The following is a 15,049-nucleotide window of genomic DNA, read 5'->3' on the forward strand; positions in this document are numbered from 1 at the left end:
TTGTCTGTGATAATAGTAAATGTTACTAGGTGTCTAAAAGTTTGGCGATCTGTTCTCAATATTTAGAACTGTCCCCAGGTGCCACCAATATATCTGAGGAGGACTGGAGCAGAAATCTTCAGGGATTCCAAGTAATTCAGTAATAAAACTGCAGTCCAGTGTTCAAAGTCTTTGTACAGAGAATTTCCTGATTCCGAATATTAAAAAAAAAGCAATCACCCAGATACATGTGCCCACAAAAAAACAAAAGTCCCTTTTTTAAAGAAATACTACATTCTTCGGGAAGGTAATGGAACATTTTAGGATATGAGACAGTAAGGCCATGTCTACACTATGATATTATGTCAATTTTATAGAAGTCGATCTTTAGTAACCGATTTTATACAGTAGATCATGTGTGTCCCCACTAAGGGAATTAGGTCAGCGGAGTGCATCCTCAATACGGTGGCTAGCATCAACTCACGGAGTGGTGCACTGTGGGTAGCTATTCCACAGTTCCGCTGCCCATTGGAATTCTGGGTTAAGCTCCCAATGCCTGATGGGGAAAAAACATTGTCACAGGTGGTTTTGGGTACATGCCGTCAGTCTCCTCCTTCCCTCCTTGAAAGCAATGGCAAACAATAATTTTGTGCCTTTTTTCCTTGGCCATCCATGCAGACGCCATAGCACGGCAAGCATGGAGCCCACTCAGCTGCACACTGCTTTTGTGAGCATTGTAAACACCTCACGCATTATCCTGCAGTATGTGCAGAGACTAGCTAGGAGCCACCAGCACAAGGAAGATTGTGAGGACATGGACACAGACATTCCTGAAAGCACGGGATGTGGCAATTGGGATATCATGGCGGCATTGGGGCATGTGATACAGTGGAATGCCAATTCTGGCCCTGGCAAACAAGCACAGACTGGTGGGACCACATCGTGTTGCAGGTATTGGATGATTCCCAGTGGCTGCGAAACTTTCGCATGTGTAAGGTCACCCTCATGGAACTTTGTGAGTTGCTTTCCCCCGCCCTGAAGTGCAAGAATACCAAGATGAGCCCTACCCTGACAGTTGAGAAGCGAGTGGCGATAGCCCTGTGGAAGCATGCAACATCTGACTGCTACCGGTCAGTTGGGAATCAATTCAGAGTGGGCAGATCAACCGTGGGAACTGCTGTGATCCAAGTAGCTAGGGCAATCAATATCCTTCTGCTAGGAAGGGTAGTGACTCTGGGAAATGTGCAGGTCATAGTGGATGGCTTTGCTGCAACAGGGTTCCTCTATCTATATCCCTATCTTGGCACTGGACCACCTTGCCAAAGAGTACATAAACAGCAAGGGGTACTTCTCAATGGTGTTGCAAGCACTGGTGGATCACAAGGGCTGTTTCACTGACTTCAATGTGGGATGGTCGGGAAAAGTGCATGACGCTCGCATCTTTCAGAACTTGGGGCTGTTCGGAAACTGCAAGAAGACACTTTCTTCCCAGACTAGAAAATTACCGTTAGGGATGTTGAAATGCCAATAGTTATCCTTTGCGACCCAGCCTACCCCTTGCTCCCATGGCTCATGAAGCCGTATACAGGCAGCCTGGACAGCAGTAAGTAGCAGTTCAAGTACATGCTGAGCAAGTGCAGAATGGTGGTAGAATGTGCCTTTGGATGTTAAGGTAACAAGAAGGGTTTCTTCAGGTATGTTAGCAACAAGAAGAAAATCAAGGAAAGTGTGGGCCCCTTACTGAATGAGGGAGGCAACCTAGTGACAGAGGATGTGGAAAAAGCTAATGTACTCAATGATTTTTTTGCCTCTGTCTTCACAAAGGTCAGCTCCCAGACTGCTGCCCTGGGCAGCACAGTATGGGGAGAAGATGACCAGCCCTCTGTGGAGAAAGAAGTGTTTCGGGACTATTTAGAAAAACTGGACAAGCACAAGTCCATGGGGCCGGATGCACTGCATCCAAGGGTGCTAAAGGAGTTGGCGGATGTGATTGCAGAGCCATTGGCCATTATCTTTGAAAACTCATGGCGAACAGGGGAGGTCCCGGATGACTGGAAAAAGGCTACTGTAGTGCCCATCTTTAAAAAAGGGAAGAAGGAGGATCCGGGGAACTACAGGCCAGTCAGCCTCACCTCAGTCCCTGGAAAAATCATGGAGCAGGTCCTCAAGTAATCAATTCTGAAGTACTTAGAGGAGAAGAAAGTGATCAGGAACAGTCAGCACGGATTCACCAAGGGCAAGTCATGCCTGACTAACCTAATTGCCTTCTATGAAGAGATAACTGGGTCTGTGGATGAGGGGAAAGCAGTGGATGTGTTATTCCTTGACTTTAGCAAAGCTTTTGATATGGTCTCCCACAGTATTCTTGCCAGCAAGTTAAAGAAGTATGGGCTGGACAAATGGACTATAAAGTAGATAGAAAGCTGGCTAGATCGTCGGGCTCAATAGGTAGTGATCAACGGCTCCATGTTAGTTGGCAGCCGGTTTCAAGTGGAGTGCCCCAAGGGTCGGTCCTGGGGCCGGTTTTGTTCAATATCTTCATTAATGATCTGGAGGATGGCGTGGACTGCACTCTCAGTAAGTTTGAAGATGACACTAAACTGGGAGGAGTGGTAGATACGCTGGAGGATAGGGATAGGATACAGAGGGACTTAGACAAATTAGAGGACTGGGACAAAAGAAACCTGATGAGGTTCAACAAGGACAAGTGCAGAGTCCTGCACTTAGGATGGAAGAATCCCATTCACTGTTACAGACTAGGGACCAAATGGCTAGGAAGCAGTTCTGCAGAAAAGGACCTAGAGGTTACAGTGGACGAGAAGCTGGATATGAGTCAACAGTGTGCCCTTGTTGCCAAGAAGGCTAATGGCATTTTGGGCTGTATAAGTAGGGGCATTGTCAGCAGATCGAGGGATGTGATCATTCCCCTCTATTCGACATTGGTGAGGCCTCATCTGGAGTACTGTGTCCAGTTTTGGGCCCCAGACTACAAGAAGGATGTGGAAAAATTGAAAAGAGTCCAGCGGAGGGCAACAAAAATGATTAGGGGGCTGGAGCACATGACTTATGAGGAGAGGCTGAGGGAATTGGGATTGTTTAGTCTGCAGAAGAGAAGAATGAGGCGGGATTTGATAGCTGCTTTCAACTACCTGAAAGGGGGTTCTAAAGAGGATGGATTTAGACTGTTCTCAGTGGTAGCAGATGAGAGAACAAGGAGTAATGGTCTCAAGTTGCAGTGGGGGAGATTTAGGTTGGATATTAGGAAAAACTTTTTCACTCGGAGAGTGGTGAAGCACTGGAATGGGTTACCTAGGGAGGTGGTGGAATCTCCTTCCTTAGAGGTTTTTAAGGTCAGGTTTGACAAAGCCCTGGCTGGTATGATTTAGTTGGGAATTGGTCCTGCTTTGAGCAGGGGGTTGGACTAGATGACCTCCTCAGGTCCCTTCCAGCCCTGATATTTAAAAGGGCGCTGGCGCAGTTTGCTGAGTAGGTCAGACCTCAGCAAAAGCAATATTCCCATTGTTATTGCTGCTTGCTGTGTGCTCCATAGTATTTGTGAGAGTAAGGGGGAGATGTTTATGGCAGGGTGGAAGGTTGAGGCAGATCGCCTGGCGGACAATTCTGAACAGCCAGACACCACAGCAATTAAAAGAACACACCGAGGTGTGCTGCGCATCAGAAAGGCTTTGAAAAACAGTTTCATGACTGTCCAGGCTACGGTGTGACAGTTGTGTGTGTTTGTCCTTGATGCAAACCCGCCCCCTTTGGTGAATGTATTTCACTATAAGCCAATACCCCTCCCCCCTTCGACCACAGCTGGCACAGGAAATAAAGTCCCTATTGTTCTGAATCCATTCATTATTTATTAAAAAATATGGGAGATCACTGACAATGCTGACTAGTAAAAGGAAGACCGGGTGTACAAAGGGTTTGATAACAGGTGGGGTGCAGGAGGAGGAAAGGACAAGGCCACATTGCTTATTGTAGTCACACCACAAATCAAAGCTGTTTGAATGACAGCCTTCTGTTGCTTGGGCCATCTCCTATAGCTGAGTGGTGGGGTGCCCGGAGCCTTTTCCCCCCCCCGTGTTCTTGGGTGTTTGGGTGAGGATATGGAACTTGGGGAGAAGGGCAGGCGGTTACACAATGGCTGCAGTGGTGGTCTGTACTCTAGTTGCCTTTCCTGCAGCTCCACCAGATGCCTCATCATGTCCACTTGCGCCCTCATTAGCCTCAGCAACTCCTCCTGTGTGTTCCGATCATGCTCACTGTATGCTTTCCTGGCCTCTGCCACCAAATGCCTCCATGCGTTCAGCTGTGCCCTATCAGTGTGGGAGGACTGCATGAACTCCACTGGCCATCACCAACAATCCTCAGCTAAAACCTCTCCACCGCATCATCAGTGATCTACAACCCATCCTGGACAATGATCCCTCGCTTTCACAGGCCTTGGGTGGCAGTCCAATCCTCGCCCACAGACAACATGCCACCAGCAACCACACACCGCACCATAGTAACTGTAACTCAAGAACCAAACCATGCAACAAACCTCAATGCCAACTCTGCCCACATATCTACACCAGTGACACCATCACAGGACCTAACCAGATCAGCCACATCATCACCGGTTCATTCACCTGCACGTCCACCAATGTAATATACGCCATCATGTGCAAGCAATGCCCCCCTGCTATGTACATCAACCAAACTGGACAGTCCCTACGTAAAGGGATAAATGGACACAAGACAGATATTAGGAATGGCAATATACAAAAAACAATCTCCCTGGGCACACAATACCAGATTTAAAGGTAGCCATCCTGCAGCAAAAAAACTTCAGGACCAGACTCCAAAGAGAAACTGCTGAGCTTCAGTTCATTTGCAAATTTGACACCATCAGCTCAGGATTAAACAAAGACTGAATGGCTAGCCAACTACAGAAGCAGTTTCTCCTCCTTTGGTGTTCACACCTCAACTGCTAGAAGAGGGCCTCATCCTCCCTGACTGAACTAACAGCGTTATCTCTAGACTGATTCTTGCCTGCATATTTATACCTGCCTCTGGAAATTTCCACTACGTCCATCTGACAAAGTGGGTATTCACTCATGAAAGCTTATGCTCCAATATGTCTGTTAATCTATAAGGTGCCACAGGACTCTGTCGCTTTTTACAGATCCAGAATAACACGGCTACCCCTCTGACACTTAAACTTAGGTATCTTGACTTGGTCCCTTGCCCTTTATCTCAGGGGCTCATAAAGCTCTTCAACCTTGGGCACCGTGGTTTTTACCACCACTTCTAAGTGACACAGTAGGTGAGCCCAAGCTCTCCAACCACTCCAGGATCTGACCCTGGGACCCTGTGCTGCAAAGCATCTGTCTGTCCTCACACTACCAATTTCTATTTCATGGTTCCCAGGACTATCTCCTACTGTCTCCTTCCTCCCTGTGCCCTTTCCAGGCTTCTTCAGTCAAGCCCCTCACAGGATCTTCCTGGTGCCCTTGCAAGGGGAACCATTATTGGTCCTTTCCCAGATCCCAGTCACTGCAAAGCCTAATAGCAAGCTGCTGCTTTCCCCAGACACATACTGGCAGATGATACTGCACCTGATCTTCCCATTAAAGGCCCAGCTCATCCTATGACAACAGCCTACTCACTTCTAAACATGAGGAACAAAGTTCCAAATTGCAACATAGCTATGAACTGAAATAAATGCCTTTGAATAGTTCTAATGGAGAAGTCAAGCATTCTAACCAGGTGGCCCTGACTTCTTTTGTATTCAAAAAATTTGTTAAAGAAAAAAATAGCAAGCACATAATACAAGCAAATAGATGGTAACCTAGAAAACGAATGCATTTTAATCGACTTGTTCATTACAAAGAAATGAATACTCCAGTCTAAACAGCATGTTGCTCACTCACCAAATGTCAGATTTTGTGTCATAACCTTGATGTTTCAGTGCCTCTGGGCTCATGTAGTAAGGTGTCCCAGTAAATGTAGTTGCCAGATCACATGATCCCATCAAGAGACGAGAAACTCCAAAGTCCCCTTAAAGTAAAATTGTAAAAAGTAAAAAATTTTAAAAAAATACAAGGTAGGTAAGAAAATCTAGACTCAAAATCAAATCAGGAACTCTAAATTTACTGTGGCAAATTGCCGGCACTATTATGATGGGTCTCGCGCTTTCTCTTCTTTGGGGGCAGGTTCAGGGCACCATTTCTTGCCCCTGAATTGGAATATTAATTGCCCCACTAGTGTCCTTGAGGAGGGGAGTGGAGAGGGAGGGACCTGGGCCTGCCCTCTACTCCAGGTCCCAGCCCAGGGGCCCTGAGGATAGTGGTGAACCACTTGAACTGGCAGTTCCTTCCCCTGGGCTACTTCCCTCTCCTGCCCTTCAGCTTGTGGGGGGCTTTCTGCCCTCCCTCTGTACAAGCCAGGTGCCCCTTACCTAGGGTCTTGGACTTCTTAGCCCACCGCAGCACTCCTTCAAACTTTCCTCTGCTTCCCTCCAAACTGTTCTCTGTACCAACACCAATCTTCTCTGCTCCAACTCCTTCAAACTGTTCTCTGCTCCAATACCAATCCTTTCTGCTCCAACTCCCACACTGTCTGATTGAAGCAGGGGTTTTTTATCATGTGACTGACTGCAGGTGCTCTAATTGGCTTCAGGTGCTCTAATTGGCTTCAGGTGCTCTAGTTAATCTATAGCAAACTTTCTTCCCCTTACAGGGAATAAGGCTCCCTTCTAACCCGCTCCTGCTGCCCTCTGGCCATGCTGTATCACATTACTTTGAGTGTCTTTAATATAACATTTTATAATTTAATATTATTCAAAAAATTTAGGGCCAGATCTTCAGCTGGTGTGAATTCTCATAACTGTTGAAATCAGTGGAGCTATGACAATTATCAGCAAGGATCTGCCACTTGAAACACAAAAACTGGGGTAACTGAATGGCTCAGAGTATTGGTAATGAGATAGAGAACTTTTCACTTCTGCACTGTTGATTCAAATGCAGCCCAAGCTAATAGTAAACAGAAGTTTTTTCCATCTTATGGCTGTCTGGTATATTATAAATTGATTTGACAGAGTCAGTCCTTTTCCCCATGGATTAATGTCCATCCATCTCACAGAAAGCAGCACTAATAACTGGCAACATTGCTTATACTCTCAGCAGAGATGCTAAGGATTGAAAGGGACTGGAGAATGAACTTTCTCTCTCCCGTTGAGGTGATTCCTACAGTTCAAGGCCAAGGCATATTGTTTAGGCAGTGTGGAGAATTTTGCACTGCTGATGCCTATGCATGCTGTATCTTTTAAATAGAAGACTTTGACAACAAGTCACCATGGTGATGGGTGCAGTAGAAAATCAGAGATTAGTTTAGATCAAATTGCTACAGTATCAGTCTGGAACCTTTCATTACCATAACATTCATATAAAAGAATGTTTAGAAGAAGTAAAAAAAAATTACTAATGAATTTAACTAACAATTTGGCTGCGATTGACACAAACATGCTGAGTATAGGAGTCAGTACACCTGTCCCCCTTACACAGGGGAATAAAACAGATGCAGTGCATGAACATACACACTTATACAGAAAAAGAAAGAACTGTTTTATAAGGGGGAAAAGTTATTGCTTTTGCAATTCTTTCACCAGAAAAGATTTTGAAAAGGAGCATTATTTTATTAATGTTAATATTGTGCAATGTTTGAAAATAAGACAACTGCATATTGTAAAAATAAGAGACTCCAGAGTTTTCTCAGTTCTAGTGTCTTGACAAGACTTGGCAATATGTTCCTATAAATATTTCAATAAAGAAGCAGTTTAGATAAAGATTAGTAAATCTAGGGTGTAATGGTTGGAAATAGCTATTATAAATATCAATAACTATCAGAAAAAGCTGGAGATTAAATTATATGCACATTTTAATTATCCATATTGAATGTTCATAAGGAGACATAAAATGATTTTACAAAAAAAACTTGCAATTATTTTTAAAACATGGAGAAAAATCAATTGGTCATGAATCTTCTATAGAAAAGATATACATTGTTTCCCAAGTCTAGATCAAGTTCAAAATAAAATAATGCATTAAGATATCCTTTTGTTTTCAAATGCTCGTGCATGAAAAGTTGACATCCCCTAGTTAAAAATCCATTCACAAAACTAAGTATTACCATAGTTTTAGAACTAAACCACAAAAAAGATAGTGTATTAGACACCTCTAGATACCCTCTAATTTAAATCTACGTATTTATAACATCTGTGATGGAATTTTCTATAGTACTAAAAGTCATCTAAGAAAGTAAGGAAATCTTACCAATTTTAAGAAGGTTATTTTTCAAAAAAATATTCTTGGCTTTTAAATCCCTGTGAAGTATTCGCCTGAAACACAAAGGGGAATTCAATTTCATCTGATTTGGAGAAATTATAGTCAAATATACTAACTCAGCCACTTCCTTCAATAGAACCGTGTTACTAAAGGTCAGCCTTGCAGACTAGGACCTAGTCCTGCAACTCACAATACACAGACATCCCTGTACCTGCACCTGGCTCCATTGCCTTCAATGGGCTCCTTGTGGTGGAGAAATGCATCCATGTGCAGTTATTTGCAGGATTAGGAACTAGATATTTAGCATAAAACACATGAATGCAGGTATCATAGTTTGAGACTAGCACTCAGTCCTTTGATGTAAGGAATTAGGTGAGCTGCAGAGGCAACATATTCAGCCATTGATGGGAGGGAACAAAATCTGTTGTTCTTTTTACCCATCTGGTTGGTCTTAAGGGAGCTATGTTCAGCCATCTGCCAGAAGGATAATCCTCATCATGAGATACTTCAGAACAGAGGAATTAAAAAGTGGGGGATCCTCAAAGATCTGAGAACCCCCTCTCAGGGAAAAAGTGTTATTTGAAAAAAACAAAATATATCTATCATTCTCTCTCTCTTTCCCATCAGTTTTAACCAAGCTGTTCCTCAAGGATTCACATGACACCATAAGAACATAAGAATGGCCGTACTGGGTCAGACCAAAGGTCCATCCAGCCCAGTATCTGTCTACTGACAATGGCCAATGCCAGATGCCCCAGAGGGAGTGAACCTAACAGGTAATGATAAAGTGATCTCTCTCCTGCCGTCCATCACCACCCTCTGACAAACAGAGGCTAGGGACACCATTCCTTACCCATCCTGGCTAATAGCCATTAATGGACTTAACCTCCATTAATTTATCCAGTTCTCTTTTAAATGCTGTTATAGTCCTAACCTTCACAACCTCCTCCACAACCTCCTCAGGTAAGGAGTTCCACAAGTTGACTGTGCGCTGTGTGAAGAAGAACTTCCTTTTATTTGTTTTAAACCTGCTGCCTATTAATTTCATTTGGTGGCCCCTAGTTCTTATATTATGGGAACAAATAAATAACTTTTCCCTATTCACTTTCTCCATATCACTCATAATTTTATATACCTCTATCATATCCCCCCTTAGTCTCCTCTTTTCCAAGCTGAAAAGTCCTAGCCTCTTTAATCTCTCCTCATATGGGACCCGTTCCAAACCCCTAATCATTTTAGTTGCCCTTCTAAGCCATGAGTAGTGCTGTGTGTAACCATATTTTCTCAACTTCTTGAAATTTCTACCTATGACACCCTTATCTTCCTCCCCCCGCCCAAATAAAAACTAATAATAATCACCATCATCTATATTATATACAAAGCACAGGCTCAAGGAATTTTTGTTAATTCTCTCCCCATAGGGCTCCCTCATTTCCCACCATCCCATCTAGGTCTTACCTTGCCCACTTGATTCCTGTGGTGTCAGTGGCATATGCAACAGTGTTCTTTCGGGCGATAATCTGCCCCCAAGTGGAATTAGAACAACAGTCTACAATACCTACACTTACTGGTATTGCATGTAGTCTCATTGAGACCAATTCTTCAACCATTTAGAATAGATAAAGAGAGCACCAGAGGCTCTAGAATCCTTAGGGGTGAGCAATAAAATCAAATATGGTAATTGACTACAGTTGTTGTTCAGCAATCTTCAAATATTGCCCTGTTTTTCCTGAAAATTTTAAAGTTTTCTGTACTGAAATACTATAGTGATTTCTAAAATGTTTTCCATATTGAGAGAATAACTTCTTCTGATGCATCATTTAACTGAGCAATTTTGTCCACATCTCATGGGAAAGTAATGTTTTCATGAGATACAAAGGTAATCTCACAGAGTCCAATATATACTATTCACAAATAACTAACAATAAAATACAAATAATAAATACCTAATAGAAGGCATTATTGTATACTTATAGACTGCAGATTGAAAAATGAGTCTTTACGCTTAGTGAAATATAAAGAAAAGATTTCAATAGTATTTTAATATTTAAACTACTTCTTCCAGTTCTTGTCAGCAAGGATAATAGTTAACCAATTTGTTTCTATAGTGCATTAAGAGATGAGAATGAATTATCAATGGATTATGCAGTGGGTATTTACCAAGATTTCTTAAAAAACAGATGAAATACACTTATTATAGCAACTTTCTCAAGCAATATACATGCATTTGTCATGCATTAAATTAGCAAGGAACATTACGCTATTTAAAGTGACATTCATCATTATATCACATATGTATACATATTTATTTTTATATAAAATGTCTCACTTTGTACAGATGGATACATTCTGTGGCTACTATTCATCACAAAGAAACTCTGAAGTAAACAACCAGTCACTGATTTCTGGGCAGGATTTGGATTCCAAAGTGTGCGTTTCAAATGTGGATAAATTTAGTTATTAAAAATGTTATAGAGTTACCTGTGCCTATGTACAATAGACTGTGCATTTGATCCTTACTTGTCATATAAAAGCACCATACTTCAAGGTGCAGTAGACAAAAACAATCTATTTCCATACAAAAGTATGGAAGAACTTTTTGCAACATGCTCTGCTCATGCTGAATAAGGCTTCCTCTGCCATATGCTGCCAACTGAAACAGAGTGAAGTTTACTGCTGTGAAAATATGGAACTAATTTGAACAGTGTGTGAAGAACTATTTGTAGAGCTAAGTGGCTTCTGGCAAACTTGACTCCTGTGCAGTAGAAGGCAGAAAGACCAAAACAAGCAATCTAGGCAATGCCTCGTGCACTGTAGGATGGTAGTTGAAGGCCTATTTGCACCATTGGGGCTACTATGCCAAAATCATTCCATTTTGAAACTGCTCTAGTGGAAATTACCAAGGTGAAGGACCACATAGTGATTAGTTTTACTCAAAAGAAGTCTCAACAATGGCATGATTGGCTGGATGCTGTTAGGTGCAATTTTGTGTGTGGACATGCGATGTGTTCAAAGCGCTAGAGCAAGTGGTGGTTAGCATGCTAACTTTCTCTAACCTAAACAAGCATGCAGTCCATTATTTCTCTCTTCTGTTATACTAATGATAGATGAGATGTTCATCCATTTATTCTAGACAATTTAGCTGTCAAGTTCAAATCCAAAAAACTTCCAATTATGTAAAATACACAGTAGGTGGTGTGGTCACCAGGAGATAATCATACCCTTTGAGATTTATGAAGCACAAGAAAAAGATGAACATTTCTAATCTTGCTAATCTGTACTGTCATTGCAAAAATCCTTCCAGGTAGCAAAAACATCTTATTTTGAAAATAGAATTTTTAAATACTGAACCAGTAGTTTCAGCTAAGCTGTAGAAACATGCTCAGCTATGTGGATAGATGTATGCAATTTAAATACTCCTGAGCAAAAGTTCTCCTTCACACAATACAAGGAATTTTTTTTTATTATGAAATGCAATTGTTTATGAATACTCATGTTTTCCAGTTTTAGGCCCATGTTGTCTTCGCACTAGAACTGGAAATGATTAAAAGCATGTGCTATCATTTTTCCATATTGTTAGAGAAGAAATCAGTATAATTATAAATAGAGGCTGGCAATTATATTTTTTGTACCTAGAATGGATGCCTGTTATAGACTTATTAAAAAGTCCACATATTTACATACTTGCTATTGTTTGGCTCTGATAATTTTTATGATGCATGATAATACCAGAAAGGTACAGAATATTTTTAATGTGCATCTATATACAAATATATGATGCATTAAAAGGAATGTAAATAAAAATTGTCAAAACTACCTGAGTGTGGTTGGGGAAGTGCCATTAAACAGTGATGGCTCAAAGAGAGAAAATAAAAAGCTATTCAAAACTCAAATTGTTGCTGCCACTGGAGAATTAAACTGTACTTCTCAGGAAGCCCAGTAGTTTAATACATTTATTTACCAAGGGAGGTTTATTTATCAGAGAAAGTTCTAAAGATTTATTTGTAGACCAAGTGGAGGACAAGAAAAATACAGTACAGGGAGAAAGTGGATAAAAGGCACCGGGGGGGGAGGGGGGGGAAGGGAGAGGAGTGTGCGCAGGGGGAGACCTGAGATACAGAAGGCATAGAGAGATGAAAGTCACAGGGGAAAGACAGAAGTTAAGAGCCTGGGACAGCGAAGCTTTTTTAGTCTCACTTTATTACATAGTGTATCCCCTTATTTAATATGTATATGTTTAAGTAAGGGTTTCACACAAAGCTGTCTTTTTAGGATATGACCATTCCTAATGCCTAATTCCTAATTCTAATAGTTTAATTAGATTTTGAGGTTTTTCATTTCAATCATATTCCTCATATTCTGTCTGAGGCAAATGCTGGGAAAGCACTCCTTGGATAATCTGAAAGTCAGCACTCAAAGTAGAGACCTCTATCCATCATGCTCTCATCAGCATAGTCTGTAGATGTATAGGCAAAGGTACCAACCTCTGCTAAAATACTGCCTGCACTGCGAGGGGATTCTTATCCCGAAAAGACTGGCGTGGGTCCAAGTCTTTGAGTATGGGAGGATGAAATATGCTGGGATTTGGGAGGGTAGAGCTAGCTATATAGGATTTTATATCAAACTCATCACCATGGTATTTTAGTGTTGCCAACAGCCACAAACAACTTTGATGAAAAAGAGAGAAAAAGGGCTGAAAGTTAGGCTCCCTGCTCTAGAACTTCTGAAAAGCCACTAAGAAAGGAGTCTTTCATCCCGTCTGCTGTCCTAGGGCTTAATCTTGCAAAGCTGAGCGGGCTGGTCCTGATCCAGCAAAGCACTTTAGCCCATGCTTAACTTTAAGCATGTGAGGAGTCCCATCTAGGTCAAACTTGACCCGTGTAGAGAAATGAAAAAAGTGGACTAGACAAGCTACCTAAGTAGTGTCCAGTGCACTGGTAGGACTATTTGCACCACCAGGGTTAGTATGCCAGAAATCACTGTCCATATTAGGACTACATTAGGGGAGACTGGCTGGGTAGAACATCATATGGTGGCTAGCCTTGTTCAAAGCAAATCTAATCCAAACAGTAGTTCAACTGTCCGCACATTGCTGGGAGCAATTGTGTGTGAACATGAAGGTGGAGGGGTGTAACAGATGTGCTGGTGGGACCAACCAGTGGTCAGCTTCCCAAATTTATCCATTCAGCCTTAGAATGGAATCATTATTTCTCTCTTCATATCTCTAGATTAGAGAAGAATAAGTGGACCTTATAAGTAGATTTGAAATAAATAACCTGTGGAACTTTGTGGAATGACTCATTCATTTCCTCTGGTCTTATGGATCTTACATTATTAGTTATAAAAATATGCTCATTGCTTAGAGATTCGAAACATAATTGCCTGAGTCACCTGCAGTATTTTTTTAGGTTAAGTCATTGATGCACTGATGAAAGTAGTAAGTGCCTTCAAACACATATCCAAAATGAGGAACATTAGGCCAAATTTATCCCTAAGGTAACTTTATTGATATTAATGGAGTTGCTCCAGAAATACACTTTACTCTTTATGTTTAAGAGGTGTTCTCTCTCTTATAAGGCTGAATATTTGTTTTAATCACAAGATTTGATTAACTGTTTTGATCCTACTCTATATTCTCAAGGCTGTCACCTGGATCTTAGAAAATAAAGGTCTGCAAATGATGACTACTGCTAAAAGAGGGTGATCATAATATTGCTAGATAATAGGTTATAATAGAAGTATAGGTATTGAAGGGTCGGACCCTTCAAAAATGCACTGTTCTTGCTAAATGGTTTTTCAATCACCACGTTATACATATACTAATTCAAAATGGGTGTACAGGGTTTTCTATATATAAAAAAATAATCAGCAGGGTTTTATTTCCATTTGAATATCTGTAATTAGCCAATACAAGTCTGCTCTGTCATATTACACCTAACTGCTCTCATATTAAAGTAAATTACTGTACCTTTCATGCATATAGTTGACTCCAAGCAACAACTGTATAAACCATTCTATTATCTGGCTTTCAGGGAATATTTTCCCGGCTTCTTTGTATTCTTGAATTTTGCAGTCCAGATCTCGACCCTGAAACATTGGAGGATATTTGCATGTTTAATATAAGAGTTATAAACATTTCTTCTTATGCCAAAAAAAAGACTCAGTTGTTATCCGATACCCACAGGCATATTGGGTATATAACACACCCTTTAATTCTAATGCTGATCTTTATCAATATAGCTTTCTAAAAATTCTGTTTAATACAGTTTTTCAAAATACATGCAGCCTAAAAGGAAAATAATCTTCTAATTAGAGATATCAAAGACCATGAGTCTTTGTGTTAAGCTTAGAGGCGAGAGCAACAAGGGTGATGTTGTGGTGGGCATTTGCTATAGACCACCAGACTAGGAGGATGAGGTAGACAAGGCTTTCTTCGGACAACTTACAGATGTTTCCAAATCACAGGCCCTCATGGGGGACTTCAATCACCCTGACATCTGCAGGAAGAGCAATACAGCAGTACACAGACAATCCAGGAAGATTTTGGAGAGTGTTGGGGGCAACTTCCTGGTGCAAGTGCTGAAGGAACCAACTAGGGGCCGTGATCCTCTTGACTGGCGCTCACAAACAGGGAAGCAGGGCTGGCTCTAGGCACCAGCATTCCAAGCATGTGCTTGGGGCAGCCCTTTTCAAGGGGCGGTACTCTGGCTTTTATTTTTTTATTTTTGCTTCAGCGG

General features: G+C 41.6%; 1 protein-coding gene across 8 annotated transcripts in view; it reads right to left on the bottom strand.

The window, feature by feature from the left end:
• NEK11 (NIMA related kinase 11) overlaps window positions 1–15,049 on the bottom strand; it is a 186,599-nt gene that overhangs the window by 119,258 nt on the left and 52,292 nt on the right. For 6 of the 8 annotated variants that reach the window (XM_045004772.1, XM_045004773.1, XM_045004771.1 and 3 more), the window contains exons 4-7: window positions 14,281–14,399; window positions 9,771–9,839; window positions 8,301–8,365; window positions 5,901–6,027 (exon numbers count right to left, since the gene is read on the bottom strand). In XM_045004772.1, coding sequence (XP_044860707.1) covers window positions 5,901–6,027; window positions 8,301–8,365; window positions 9,771–9,839; window positions 14,281–14,399 — 380 coding nt within the window. The remainder of the gene's footprint in view (window positions 1–5,900; window positions 6,028–8,300; window positions 8,366–9,770; window positions 9,840–14,280; window positions 14,400–15,049) is intronic. The other 2 variants (XM_045004775.1, XM_045004774.1) reach the window with 1 other exon arrangement.

Source organism: Mauremys mutica, chromosome 2, assembly GCF_020497125.1.
Source record: "Mauremys mutica isolate MM-2020 ecotype Southern chromosome 2, ASM2049712v1, whole genome shotgun sequence".
Lineage (NCBI taxonomy): Eukaryota > Metazoa > Chordata > Testudines > Geoemydidae > Mauremys > Mauremys mutica.